Genomic DNA, 14,994 nt, shown 5'->3' on the forward strand with positions numbered 1-14,994 from the left:
GCAGAGAGTACCTTCAGTTGGAAAGCGGCTCTAGTGGTGAGGCTTCCCGTCCGTCCGCAAAGAATTGTGACAAATTGCCGGCCATTTGGACGGGGTGTCTGGATTCTGCTCCGCCGGCCTTCGGGGTGCTTAATCCCGTGCCTCTTTGAAGCTCTGAATCATCTTTCCAGCTGCTTTGGTGACGCCAGAACGAGTCTCTGCCAGGTTTATCCGTGGCGGCGCTCCGCAGGGGGCCTCGCCATTGAAGCCCAGTCGGGACGAGCGCCGCGTCGTTCCGGCCACGCGAACGGCGACGTGCCGAGGAGAGCGTCGTCCATCTGTCGGTCGGTCTCTCCAAGCGGCCATCTGCGCCGATAATGGATATTTTCATTCTTTCCAGAGTTTCACGCTCTGAATGGATTCGACCCTCTGTGATTAACTTTTAAAAGCTTAATTCGGCGTTAAAGTGTCGCCGAGGAGACGGGAAACGCTGAAAGGAACGCCGGGAAAGAGAGACGGACACCAAACGTAGCAAAGGAGGGTCTCTCGTCTTTGCAATTCTTACACCAGAAATCGCGACTAGTAATTTGAATTCGATTAATCGTGATTAATCAAGTTAATCTCCATTGATTTGATGGGGCAGAGAGACTCATGACAGAAGGTGATGTAAATATGATATATTAGTGAAGCCAAATAACGGAGAATATAGAACGGCAAATAATGGAGATCAAGAAGCTGGAGGATTTCAAGTACTTGGGGTCAACAGTCCAGAGCGTAGGAGAGTGTGGAGAAGAGGTGAAGAGACGGGTTCACGCAGGTTGGAATGGGTGAAGAAAAGTGTCAGGGGTACCAAGAGATAGAAGAACATCAGCCAGAATAAAAGGAAAGGTGGAAGAGACAGTGGTGAGACCAGCGATGATGTTTGGACTAGAAACTGTTCCAATGACCAAAAGACAGCAGGCAGAACTAGAGGTTGCAGAGATGAAGATGTTGAGGTTCTCTTTGGGAGTGACCAGGATGGAGAGGATCAGGAATGAGTCTATCAGAGGAACGGCACATGTTAGATGTTTTGGAGAGAAGGTCAGAGAAGCCAGACTGAGATGGTTGGGTCATGGACAGAGGAGGGGTAGAGAATATATTGGTAGACGGATGCTGGAATTGGAGCTGCCAGGCAAGAGGTCTCGAGGAAGACCAAAGAGAAGATTTATGGACGTAGTGAGAGAAGATATGAAGGTAGCTGGTGTGAGAGAGGAGGATCCAGAGAATAGGGTTAGATGGAGAAAGTTGACTTGCTGTGGCGACACCTGAAGGGAAAAGCCAGAAGAAGAAGAAGAAGAAGAAGAAGAAGAAGAAGAAGGTCGGCTTTAACTTCTGCCTTTCCCTTCAAGGGTCACAACAGCAAATCAACCTCCTCCATCTTCTCATTCCTCCTCTCTCACACCAAATACCTTCATGTCTTCTCTTCGGTCTTCCACTAGACCTCCGTCTACCAATATATTCACTATCCCACCTCTTTACATGACCCAACCATCTCAGTCTGGCCTTCTCCGAAACATCTAGCATACTCTGGACCCACTCCCGATCCTCTCCATCCTCTTCACTCCCAAAGAGAACCTCAACATCTTCATCTCCGGGTGTTCGGAAATGTTCGCCGTGGACGCGGCGTTCCAATCAGGAAGTGTTTCGGTGAAAGGAACGCTCCTTCCTGACGCTTCTGGCGTCTTAGCGGAGTTGTGGTCCAAACATCTCGACCCGTTCCTTCAGAAATGTTGGATTTTGCAGACTCGTGTCCACGGAAGCGATCGGAGCGGCCGATACTTTTGACCATATAGTGTGTGTCTACCTGTGGATAGAAAGATTATCGCCGTGGTTTTCGCCAAAAAACGACGACGCTTCTTTCTCTCTCTCTCTCTTTTCCCTTCCCAAGGTCTCTCGTCCCAGGTGGCGGCGAGCGATGGCGAGCGCGGTAACCATGGAGACGGCTCCACGGGCCCCACTCCCGACTGCTCGCCCCCCTCCCCCGACACGGCCCTGAAGAACATCGAAAGAGTGATCCGCCCGCAGGTGAGCGTCACACACACACACACACACACACACACACACACACACACACACACACCGGCACAAACACACACCTCAGCTTCCTCTCTCTGTCCTATTTATTCTTTCTCTCTATTTGTGTCGGAACCCGGCTGTTGTTTGGCTTTCAGAGGCGTCTGAAGTGGGGATTTTAAAGTTTCTGTCCTTGGTTTTAAGTACGTGCAGTCCTGACCATCCATCCATACGTCCATACGTCCATCCATCCGTCCATCCATCCATCCATCCATACGTCCATACGTCCATCCATCCATCCATCCATCCATCCATCCATCATCAATTAATCCATCCATCCATCCATCCATCCATCCATCCATCCATCCATTCATCCATCCATTATCAATTAATTCATCCTTCCATCCATCCATCCATCATCAATTAATCCATCCATCCAGCCAATCATCCACTCATCCATCCATCCACCCATCATCAATTAATCCATCATCAATTAATCCATCCATCCATCCATCATCAATTAATTCATCCATCCATCCATTATCAATTAATTCATCCATCCATCCACCCATCATCAATTAATTAATCCATCATCAATTAATCCATCCATCCATCCATCCATCCATCCATCATCAATTAATTCATCCTTCCATCCATTATCAATTAATCCATCCATCCAGCCAATCATCCACTCATCCATCCATCCACCCATCATCAATTAATTAATCCATCATCAATTAATCCATCCATCCATCCATCCATCCATCCATCCATCCATCATCAATTAATTCATCCTTCCATCCATTATCAATTAATTCATCCATCCATCCATCCATCCATCCATTATCAATTAATTCATCCATCCATCCACCCATCATCAATTAATTAATCCATCATCAATTAATCCATCCATCCATCCATCCATCCATCCATCCATCCATCATCAATTAATTCATCCTTCCATCCATTATCAATTAATTCATCCATCCATCCATCCATTATCAATTAATTAATCCATCATCAATTAATCCATCCATCCATCCATCCATCCATCCATCCATCATCAATTAATTCATCCTTCCATCCATTATCAATTAATTCATCCATCCATCCATCCATCCATTATCAATTAATTCATCCATCATCGATTAATCCATCCATCCATCATCCATCCATCCATCATCAATTAATTCATCCTTCCATCCATTATCAATTAATTCATCCATCCATCCATCCATCCATCCATTATCAATTAATTAATCCATCATCAATTAATCCATCCATCCATCCATTATCAATTAATTCATCCATCCATCCATTATCAATTAATTCATCCTTCCATCCATCATCAATTAATTAATCCATCCATCCATCCTTCCATCCATCATCAATTATTTAATCCATCCATCCATCCATCCATCCATCATCCAACATCCATCCATCCATCCATCATCAATTAATTAATCCATCATCAATTAATCCATCCATCCACCCATCATCAATTAATTAATCCATCATCAATTAATCCATCCATCCATCCATTATCAATTAATTCATCCATCCATCCATTATCAATTAATTCATCCTTCCATCCATCATCAATTAATTAATCCATCCACCCAACCATTATCAATTAATCCATCCATCCATCCATCCATCCATCCATCCCTCCATCCACTCCCTGACACTTTATCCTGGTTGCTTCCACCTGGTCCAGCTCTTCCTGGAGAGCCTCCAGATGTTCCGGTCTCCTGCTGAAACTCTTCACCGGAACGCAGACGTCCTTCTCGGCTGCTTCCCCTCCTCCGGCTCCCGCGGCCGTAGAACGGGTACAAACCCGGGCCGTGTAGACCCGTGGGAACACGCCAACTCCCCGCAGAGAGGCCGCAACGCAGGCTAAAACACTCACCGCTGCTCCTGAAAACATGCGAAAAATAAATGTCGCCGTTCGGGAAGCGGACGTCCGTCCACCTGATGGAGGCGCCGACGGGCGACTTCATGACATCCTCAGAAACACAACTAATGGATCTCATTAGCGACTGTCGGGGGATTCGGTTTTCCCTCCTTCTCTCTCTCTCTCGCCGTCTTCGGCGGACGAGCGCCGCCCCGACACTTCGCACCTCCATAATTGAAACCGCTTGTTTTCCCGGTCTTGGGATAAAGTGTCGCCGGGAACATCTGTGGAGGCGGAACCCGACGTGACGTCCCGCCGGCGCTGGAATGTACACGGGTCTTAATACGCAAATATTCATTCATTTCGTAAAATCATTACCCAGGAGTAACACTAAGTCTAAATTTTTCCTTTGTTTTGGTGTAAAGGAGGTAAACATGTAAATTATAAAAATCTTTCCATTTAATGAACTGCTCCTCCAAAAAAAAAACAAATTAATATTAAAAATGAATATTAAAAAATAATGACACCCTAAAAATATTAATGATAAAATATTAATCATAAATATTAATAAAAAAATTATATAATATCTACAAATAAAATATTAATAAAGGGAAAATCTTGTCACTGTGGGAAAATTTGCTAGAATTTATTAGAAAATGGATTGCTAGCATGTGCAGTATAAGAGGATGTAGATTGTTTAAAAGGCTATTCTGGTTATTAAATCAATCTTTTTTAATTTTGCCTGTTTTTCTTTTTTTTTTCTTTTCATAGAAATAAGAAAAAATGTATGTCACGAGACGTTTTTTTTCCGTCCAAAAAATTATCGCGTTTTCAAATTCAGAAGCCAAAAAAAAAAAACGCATGGCGATGTTATTTTTTTCTTTTTTTGGCAGCCGGTCGGAAGCGCTAACCGCTGCTCCAGCGCGGAAGATCAACCGATAAATTCATTATTATTCCGATATTCTCAGCAGCCGATCTCAGCAGACAGTTGCTGTCGATCCCCCGTTGCTTGATTTCCCGCTCCTTCCCTTTTCCGGTTAACTAACGTGCGCGGTGAAATCTCAGCGCGCCGCCGCTCCTCTCCGAGCGTCGCGATTGGCCGTTACGCCTAATCGCAACATCACGTCAGCGCCGGTTGGTGAAACTTCCTGCGCCACGCGGGAGAATTTTTCCCTCCCGTAGCCGTGACGACGGGAATATTCCACCGCCCCGTCTTTTTTTTTTGTTGTTGCCGAACGCGATTACGGGCGATTTCGGCGGCAATTCGAGGCGTTAGCGATCGGAAGGCGAACGCTCGATCAGTTTGTTTTTAATCGCTCCTCGGTTGCCATGGTAATCACGTCAACCAATCCAGAAAGGGAACGTCTCGACCCGAACCTGCGTCGGGCGCTTTCGGGTTGGAAAGTTCTGTCCGGTTCCAGGAAGTAGCCTCCTTGTCGCTAACCTCGACGCTAACCTTGTTAGCATCGCATCCCCACAGGCGGTGAGGGACCAGGGAGTGGAGATGTGGAAGTACTTTAGGTCAATGGAGACCTTGGAGAAATGTGTGGAGGAGAAGACCTCTTTGGGAGTAGCGTTAGATGTTCTGGAGCCACCATGAGATGGTTCGGAGGTGGAGAAAGGAAGGGCGCTGGAGATCTGGGTGGACCAGGGAGGAGCGCGCTAGATGGAGGCAGATGATCGGTTGTGGAGACCCCAGAAAGGAAGCAGTCTAACGGAAGAAGAAGCTGAAATCTCGGTGAACATCTGCTGAGAAGATGAGCATCACCCGTCATAACACACACCTGATGATGCAACCACAGCGAACACACACATTTGACTCATGACACACCCGGCTTGTGATAAAGCACCGCTTGTATCGTCAGCGACGGCGTGTGTGTTAAAGCATCTACAGCTTTTCTTATTAAACCTGAGATGAAGCAGAAGCATCAATAGGACACACACACACACACACACACACACACACACACACACACACACACACGGAAAGATCACCAATCACTTTGGCATTTGGAGCTAATTATTCTGTTCCCACTCATTAATCAGTTCAGCGGTAGTACTGTGTTTGTGCTGAGCACACACACACACACACACACACACACACACACACACACACACACACACACACACACATATCTCTCCAGTCTCTTAATCCTGCAGCATATTTCCTCCGATCTGTGTGGAATTGCGCGTCATCGCTGGATACGACCGACTCGGTATTGTTTGCACGTGCGCGCGCGCGTGCGCTCAATAAACAGCAGGGGGTGAAAAGAGCGTCGGGAAAGAAAACAAAACAAATTCAACAGAGGATAATTCACCTCCAGTGGTAATTAGTGTCAAAGTCCGAAGTGGACGGAGTGTGAGATCAGCTTTTTCTCGGCGGCGGCGGCGCGATTCAGCTAACACGCCTCTAATTGTAGACGGGAGCTAACGGCCAGATCGCTAACGTCCGAGTTCCACCCGGTTGTTGGTGTTCAGGATGTTTCAATATCGTGAGCGCGGGACGGCGATGTTGTAGAAACGAGACCCTCCAGAAATGCTGTCCAAGTCACTTCCCGTCTCTGCGCCGTAAGGGATGAGGAGTTACCCTGAGCTACAAGGAAGGGGGAATCCCAGGAGGGTGTAGACCGGCAGTCGCGCCGGTCCGAGAACCCGGCGGCGCTCTTGAAGACTCTGAGTCGGCCGTTGTTGTTGCGGTTGACCCTGCGACTCGAAGGGCGCTCGCCTCTTTTCAAAGTGTTTCCCCGTCTCCGTGGAGACAAAGGCATTGCCAGATCTTTTTGGCAAATGTCAGACGTTGTCCTGTAAACAGGGCTTGAATAACGACCCCGTTCGCATCGTAGGAACTTTTGTCAGTTCCAAGAACTTTTCAGGCAGTTACTTGGTGCGTTCGGACCACTTTGGAACCAGGAACCTCAGTTCCCAGAACCAGTTTAGCGCCGACCCTGAGGAGGTCACGGTTCTACGGCAACCATCACCAGATACCTCTAGTGGACCGCAGAGCTCCTGTGGTCACTGCTTAGCTGCTTTCCTGGGACAAAATGGACAGAACCGGGAAGACATGGAGTGGCCAAGAGGTCCGAGCTCTGCGTCACAGACGGGTTTCCAGGACTCTTAGCGGGACCTCCAACAGTTAGCCGCTAGCTAACCGTCGGAAGTTGTACGTTGTCGTCTTCGTCTTCTTTGTTTTGGTCCTTAAGGCTCACATCGCAGTCACGCCGGTCCCCAACCCTGTGCAAATGCCAAAACGAAAAGCGTCCCCCGGAGGAGGCTACTTCCTGGAACCCAATTCTTTCAGGTCAATTGTAAGAACCGAGTTTGTGGACGTTTTCTGTCCAAATATCAGATGTTGTAGACGCTATGCTTGGGAAAGAAAGGTTGAGAAGGTCCATCCTCTCCTCTTTTGGTTTTACCCGGTTCCCCTTCTGCGGGAATTTTACGTCAGTCCTCGCGGGGGAAACTTTCGCCTAAAGTGAGCGGTGATGCCAAATTTAAGGGGTTGGAGTCGGCCACTGCTTCATGTTGAGTAGGTTGATGACATGAAGAGCGGGAGGCTCCAGAATAACGACACACTCCACACTTCGGATCATCAATCATTATGATAATCGTTATGGTAACGCCCATTGATCCCCAGGTTGTGTTTAGTGTATCTGTGATGTCTTATCTTGATAATGAAGATGCGTTTTTGATCACGAATAACGACGCCGTGTACGAATTTTCCACTCCGCTTAATGCGGGAATAACAGTTTCCAGGCTGCGCTGGCAAAGTCAAGCTAGAGTGTGTGTGGGTTTTGACATTTTCAGCTGGCGGGTGTGTTGTGTATCAGCATCAGAACACAGAAGTGAACATACCAGTCAGGTGTTAAACAGCATGTTCTGCCCCGAGGGGCCATTTGGCAGGAAAGCACAGTTTGCTTCGGCTAAATCAGGTATGTGGACCTGCCAGTGTGTGTGTGTGTGTGTGTCCATGCTCATTAATCCCCTTCCAGTCGGCCCGTGACATGTTCATTAGCCAGCCGCCCGCTAGCATTGTGAACACAAAGCGTCAGCCGGACCTCCAGCACACAGCGAGCGTGTGTGTGCGTGCGTTGTTCTTTGGTCGGCGTGTGCTTGTGGAAGCTCTTAATAAGCCCTGCGGAGACGAGTGCTACGAGAAAGAAGGGGGTCGCAGGAGCAAATGGAAGGATTTGAAACGCCGTTGAAGTTGTTAAGTGCCGAATGGCTCGCAGGAGAAGAACCCACGCGAGATGGACCCGTTGGAAAGGCGTGGTAGGTTCCTTCAGGTGTGGAGTCCCAAGAGCACCTCTTGTACCCCACACTGCAAGTGACACCTCGCCTGTTGGCACACTCGAGTGCTGCGGAGGAATCCAGTAGTTGAAGTATCCTAAGCTCAACTTCTCTTTTGTAACTTTGTTCGGTATCGAGATTCTGAACCCTCTGCGTCCACCACCTCAACTTGTGAAGTCTGTATTAGCATTGGCGGCGCTACCAATGGAGGGGAAGCCACGCGAGATGGACCAGTTGGAAAGGCGTGGTAGGTTCCTTCAAGTATGGAGTCCCAAGAGCACCTCCTGCATCCTACTTTGCAAGTGACACCTCGCCTGTTGGCACACTCGAGTGCTGCAGAGGAATCTAGTCGTTGAAGTATCCTAAGCTCAACTTCTCTTTTGTAACTTTGTTCGGTATCGAGATTCTGAACCCTCTGCGTCCACCACCTCAACTTGTGAAGTCCGTTATCAGCATTGGCGGCGCTACCGATGGCGGGAAAGCCCCCTCGGGATCAGGTTGAAGTCGCAGATGGCTCCGAGCAGTACGATGTCCTCACTGCTCTGGACACGGACGCCATGAGTACCGTTTAGGCATGGCCGGAGAACCCGGTGAAGTCCAAACTGGCTCGCTAGCACCCTGGATTCTGGATTCTTTGAAAGGAGTAGACCGACATCCTCATTGTGGAGGGCTTTCTGCTTTATATTTACCAACCTTTCATTGAGGAGGTCAACCAAAGATTCCACATGAAGAAGAGCTCCAGTAACTTCTTATTGCCAGACCTTTGGCATGTTTGATGGTCTTGTCTGGCCCACCGACTTGAAACACAAGAAGATCAGCACAAGAAGGTCTTGACAGTGAAAGCAGCAGAAGGCTCGTGTGACTCCCCCTCGGGCTCATACATTATCCCTCCCCTTGTTCCCCGTCGGCCTTCTGGGCCCGACCTTGTCTGCTCGATGCATTTGTCCTCTAAACAACCCTGGTCCTGCCGGGCTGCTGCGACTATGGCTGGATTCCCTGGTGGCCATCTGGCGACAGGGTCTTCTGTTGTGTCCGTTTAGGTGTCGAGGCTTCCTTCGGTCGCCACGGAAGGACGCGTCTTTCCTGTTTGCTCGGCCATACGTGGAAGGTGCAAAAAGAGTTGGCTAACATTTGAACAGTTGACAACCAAGTCCTACCTCCAGTAAACATTCAAGCGCCTCTTTAATGTGATGACTAATGTTTCTTCCCTGGTAAGTTATATACAGCGGTGAATTGATAAACTATCTTCTTCTTTTCCTTTGGGTTTTTCCCCTTCAGGGGTCGCACAGTGAATCATCCTTCATCTAAATCGATTCTCTGTATCCTCCTCTCTCACAACTAACCTCAACTACCTTCATATCCTCTCTCACTGCGCCCATAAATCTTCTCTTTGGTCTTCCTCGAGACCTCCTGCCTGGCAGCTCCAATTCCGGCATCCGTCCACCGATATATTGACTCTCCTTCCTCTGTCCATGACCCAACCATCTCAGTCCAGCTTCTCTCCAAAACACCAACCATGTGCCGTCCCTCTGATGGACTAATTCCTGATCCTCTCCATCCTGGTCACTCCCAAAGAGAACCTCAGCATCTTCATCCCTGCAACCTCTTGTTCTGCCTGCTGTCTTTTGGTCATTGGAACAGTTTCTAGTCCAAACATCATCGCTGGTCTCACCACTGTCTTGTCCACCTTTCCTTTCTCTCTGGCTGCTAGTCTTCTATCTCATAGCACCCCTGACACTTTTCTCCATCCCTTCCAACCTGCTTGAACCTGTTTCTTTACCTCTTTTCCACTTGCTCCGGACTCTTGACCCAAGGTACCTAAAATCCTCCAACCTCTTGATCTCCACTTCGTCGTGGCCTCAAGAGAATACCCAACTATCCGGTTCCCTAAATCCACTGCTCTTTTTCCATTCCCTTGCTCTATTCCCCCAATTTCAGCACTTCCGCTTCGCATTTTGTCTTGTTAACCTGCTTTGAGCTTCACGCGGAGCTTCGGTAACTTTTCCCGTTCCCGGAGTCACACCGCCTTAAATGAAGATCGCGACACAGGTCGCCCCGTCATGCGTCAGTCTCTACTAGTCCCTGGATGTTGTTTTGATCGGACGCGCCTGCATCTCTGCACGCCGCCTCGTAAGGAGATGCGCCAGCGGGGGTGTTGGACTACCTGCGGCGTGTTGTTGTTGTCGAGATGCAAATCCCTCATTTTCGATAGCTTCAGTCGTCCCCTGTCTCGCAACTCCACTTTGTTTGGCGGCGTCTCTTATTTCCTGGATGGTGAATCATCGGGACAAAGACACAAGAGACGAGCTGTCGACGTCCCGAGTCGGGTTTTGACTGTCCGTCAATCAAAAACGCGATATGGATACCGACCCGCCTCATTTCCATCGAGCTACGTCTGGTTTCTTATTCTATATCACAGATTTACGAGAGATGACAAGAGGAGTTCGCTGGAGAGCGTACGATTTTCTGAATGTCTTATTGAAAAAACCTTACGCGGTGCCTTGTCGAAATCTTCTTGTCTTGGCAACCGGACTTGAATTTCTTCGCTTGAAGACGTTCCTCTTCGGTTAAATTTATTCTACCTTTTCTCTGAAATGCCAGTGTTCCTTATATACATTGACATTTGTAACTGTTATGTCACATTTTCACTTTGCCTTTTGAATCCTTCTGTAAAAATGAGCGGATCGAGGAAGCGGAACGTGGACAGTGGGCGCCGGGAGTTTAATAAGAACTGGATAACAAAATAGTTTCTCACTGAAGTGCGATCGACGGCTGTATGCCTGATTCGGCAAGAAACTGCTCCGGTTGTCACTTTCCCGCGAAGCATGCTAACCGTGCTCGTGAGCGGCCAACACCAGATTGACAGCTAATACAGACTGCAAAATTTTTAAACGACAAAGTGCGATTAAAGAGTTGCTAATTAGCTAATTAGCCATGTTAGCTAACCTCCCGAGGACGGCACCTAAGATACTGATGGTGTCCGGTTCAACCTACAAACACCAGCAAAGCTCTTCACGGATCCAGTTTAACTGGCCGACACCTCGGATCCATCCTGAGAACAGACAAATAAAACAAACTAAAAACTAATGTCCAAAATCTTTCACTCATTGAACTCTACATGTACCGCAATATCCGGGTTATTAGCCGCTACTTTTTTCCAGCTTAAACAACAATGCGGCTAATTTATGGACTTGTTTTGTGCTAAGGAGCTTCACGCCGCCGAAACATTTAGCCTCGTCACATCGCACCGATGAAATGACCGGGAAATTCTGAGGCCGTTCAATTCCGATGACCGAAGAAGACGACTTTAACGGTTTTAGCGCGCAGGAGGAAGACCAAGATAGCGATCGGCTGGAGTCGGACAAAGCGGGGATAGAAAATGGACAGAGTTTTCCTTGTTTTATTTATTATTAGCATCCCGGTACGTGTTTGCGGATGTTACCGGTATGTATTTAATTAAAAGTGACACCTTTCTGTGTGAATATCTCATGTTACAACATGGACACCTATTATGCACACATATTTTTATTTTGTTATTTTTAGCCGGTGCGGCTTATATTCAGGTGCGCTCAATAGTCCAGAAATGACGGTACTTCTGTTCCATCTAAGTCATGTGTATTATTTCAAGGAAATACTCCATCCATCTGTTCCCGGCCCTGCTGTTGTCAAATTTTGGAGCCCGTTTTGTGCCCGCGACTCAAAAAGTTTGCCCCGATTGAACCTGACTGGACAATTTAGGGTCTCCAGTGAACCTCCTGGATGTTTTTTTGGACTGTGGGAGGAGCCCCATGCAGACATCAGGGGAGAACATGTGGATTCAGCCTTCAGGAAGGCCCTTTGTCGGGATCCAACCGGGGTGGTTTTCGGTCGTGAGGTGGCAGCTCTAAACCGCTGCGCTTCCCTTGCGCCCGCTTTGGCATTCAATGGCTGAAAATACGTTCGATGGATCCAAATGTCACCCAAAGCCATCGGAGAGAGGGGCCTTTCACTCCGTCCAGCTCTCTGGAATTTCACTCGATTATAAACATAACAAGAAAAAATAAAGGGAGGAAATAGCTGTTTCGGAACCTGTCGGGCAATTCGTCTTTGCTAGCAAATCCACGCGGCCTTTCAAAACCTTTGGCAGCAACCGTCGTGCTGGAGGTGATAAACAGATTTTAGAAAAATAAAGGATGGGACTCATAAAAAGCCCAGGAACGAATGGGCTTCTGCTTCGCTCCTGGGGTCGGCCAAAGGTCAAACTGTGAAGCGTCACCCTGTTCCCACGCGATTTTCAGAGTATCCCCAGAGCAAAGGCACGTTAAAGGAGAAGTTTCCACCCACTGCCGTTCCGAAAATATCACGGGTTCAGCGTTCGGGACAAGAGTTTGAGACAGAAATGTATTGATTAATGGATTGGGGCGGCTGGTGGAGTGGGCGTCGGACGGTTGGCGGTTTGATCCCAGCATGCAGAAGCATCCTCGGGCAAGCCGGTTGCCACCAGTTGCTCCAGATGTTCTTTATAACGTCACGGGTTCCACATTTGTTCTTATTTGTCTCCGTCTTTGCGTTCCAGCCCAAGCAGAGGACCTCCCTGTCCTCGTCCCTGGACGTCCAGAGACCGGTGAACCACAGCTGCGAGCCCAGCGAGGTGAGCTCGTCCCTGGGCTACGCCAGCTTCAGCACCAGCCCCCCCGGCAGCCCGCCGCTCAGCCCCAACCAGGAGGACTCGGCGGGCTCCAACGACGACTGCCAACTCGCAGGTAAGAGTTCCCGAGGCGTTTCGTTTGACGTGGGAGACGAAAAGCAGCACACGCTACTGTTGATGCGTCTTTCAAAGCTAACGGCGATTCCGGACCGATCCTTTTCATTTGTGCGCACAGTTTGGCTTTTGCCAATGTGCCTAGAAGGTATGGTAAGGGAATCTGTAGGTCTTTAGATGCCTCACTAGATGTGTTACAGAGCTCCAGTCCTCATTGTTTCATCTGTAAACCATCCTCTACACTTTCTAACCTTCTACGCCAGCGGAGGAGCGGGTACGAGAACATGTATGCTCTTCCGCATTTACCGCGCCCACTTCAGATTTCTGACCAATCGCGCAATAGTCAGTTAACGTGTCGAAAACAAGCTGAAGGAACTTCAGAACCAGGGCGGCCGGACCAAAGCTCTCGCCCTTCACCCTCTCATTCACACACAACTCAGAGTCTCCAATGAACTTCCAGCTTGTTTTTGGACAGTGAGAGGGACTCGGCAAACTCATACAGACACAGGGAGAACATCGGGACCCGGGGACCTTCTTGCTCTGAGGTGGAAGCGCTAACCACTGTGCTACCGTGACGCCCCCCCCCCCCACCTTCACATCCGGTGTAAAGTTTCCTGGGAGCTAGCGGGGGCCTAGCCAAGCGTAGCAAACAGAGCAGAACCACCAGAAGTCAAGATGGGCAGTGTAGGGCGGTATGCTCCAGTGGGGTCAGAGAAGAAAAAGAAGACGACTTGGTGTCTAGTGGAGGTATTGCTTGGCAACCATGGCGACGTAGAGCTAACGTGGGAACTAAGTGGACAGTGTGAGTGGACGTACCTAGCGTGAGCATGAATGAGCTTCGGCCCAGTTCCATATTTTTTACCGTCTATCTGACAGGGTTGAGAAGGAAGGATTTCAGGTTTTGGCACCCGTCGGTAGCGCGACTGTTTCTCGGGCTTATCGCTCGCCGAGGGTCGAGTCGGGACGTTTCAAAGGGGGTCAGGTGAGGCGATGAGAAAACTTCCAGACGACTAGAGTGTGTTTGAAGAGAAAATCTTAGAGACGCTTTCAAGTCCAAACCCCGAGACTCGGCCGCAGGACGTGATCAAAAGGAGTCGGGTCGGTCCCGCGTCGGGCGCTGTTCGCTGTCAGGCGAAATGAACGTCGGTTTCATCTTGCAACGCACTGAGAGGGAGGTTTTTTTTTTTCGTCCTTTTTTTTTTTTTTTTTTTTTTTTTGGGAGTTTCACCTCCAGAGGGAATATTTGATGACATGTGTGAAGTATTTTCGCACAAAACGGCGAATAAATCTCCAACCTACGCACACACACACACACACACAAACATACACAGGCAGACCTGCTTTCATATGTCGGTGTGTATGCACATAAAACATAGCAAAATACTAAATAATGCATAGATCAGGGGTGTCAAACTCATTTCTCATGGCGGCCACATACGGCCTGGGTAGATGTCAAGTGGGCCGGACCATTAAAATAATGGCATATTCAGCAATAAATAACCAAAATATCATGTCTTTCCTCTGTTTTGGTGTAAAGAAGTACAAGGACATTAGGAAAATCTTGGAATTTAATGAGCAATCCTTTTACAAAACATTTCATGAAACACCTCATATTTCCTTTGACAAAAGTGCAATTTACTTTTCTCATTCACGTTTGCATTGTGATCATGTGATCATGCGATCCCACCGATCTTGCAAAGGCACAAAACTTTAACAAGTAATTGGTTTTGAAAAATATAGTAATGCACTTTAAGATTAAATGAGACTTATAAAGAAAGGGATTTTTAAACTATTTACACATGTGCATATAAAATCTAAATTGAATCCCTGCCTTCACCCTCCAAACTAAAAAGAGCGCTATTAAATGTGTAAGGAAGAAAGTGTTCACCTGTCCTGTAAATGTGTAAACTTCATACATGAAACATGCAAACTCAAACAATACATACTGAAAACGCATGGAGTTGCATGAACAGTAGAATTCCATCGTACTCTTTAGTAGTGAAGCCGGTGACTTAACTTTAAATTGCACATTTTCGCTAGC

The 14,994-nt window shown here is 47.9% G+C and overlaps 1 protein-coding gene across 5 annotated transcripts in view; it reads left to right on the top strand.

Annotated features, from left to right (window-relative positions):
- The window catches only part of anks1b (ankyrin repeat and sterile alpha motif domain containing 1B), a 260,974-nt gene that overhangs the window by 153,574 nt on the left and 92,406 nt on the right, over positions 1 to 14,994 (top strand). For all 5 annotated transcript variants that reach the window (XM_086146400.1, XM_086146403.1, XM_086146401.1 and 2 more), the window contains exons 12-13: positions 1,907 to 2,043; positions 12,768 to 12,954. In XM_086146400.1, the coding sequence (XP_086002526.1) occupies positions 1,907 to 2,043; positions 12,768 to 12,954 (324 nt within the window). The remainder of the gene's footprint in view (positions 1 to 1,906; positions 2,044 to 12,767; positions 12,955 to 14,994) is intronic.

This window comes from Fistularia commersonii, chromosome 5 (genome assembly GCF_037954325.1).
Source record: "Fistularia commersonii isolate RoL2024-O1a breed Wild chromosome 5, RoL_Fcom_v1.0, whole genome shotgun sequence".
Classification (NCBI taxonomy): Eukaryota; Metazoa; Chordata; class Actinopteri; order Syngnathiformes; family Fistulariidae; genus Fistularia; species Fistularia commersonii.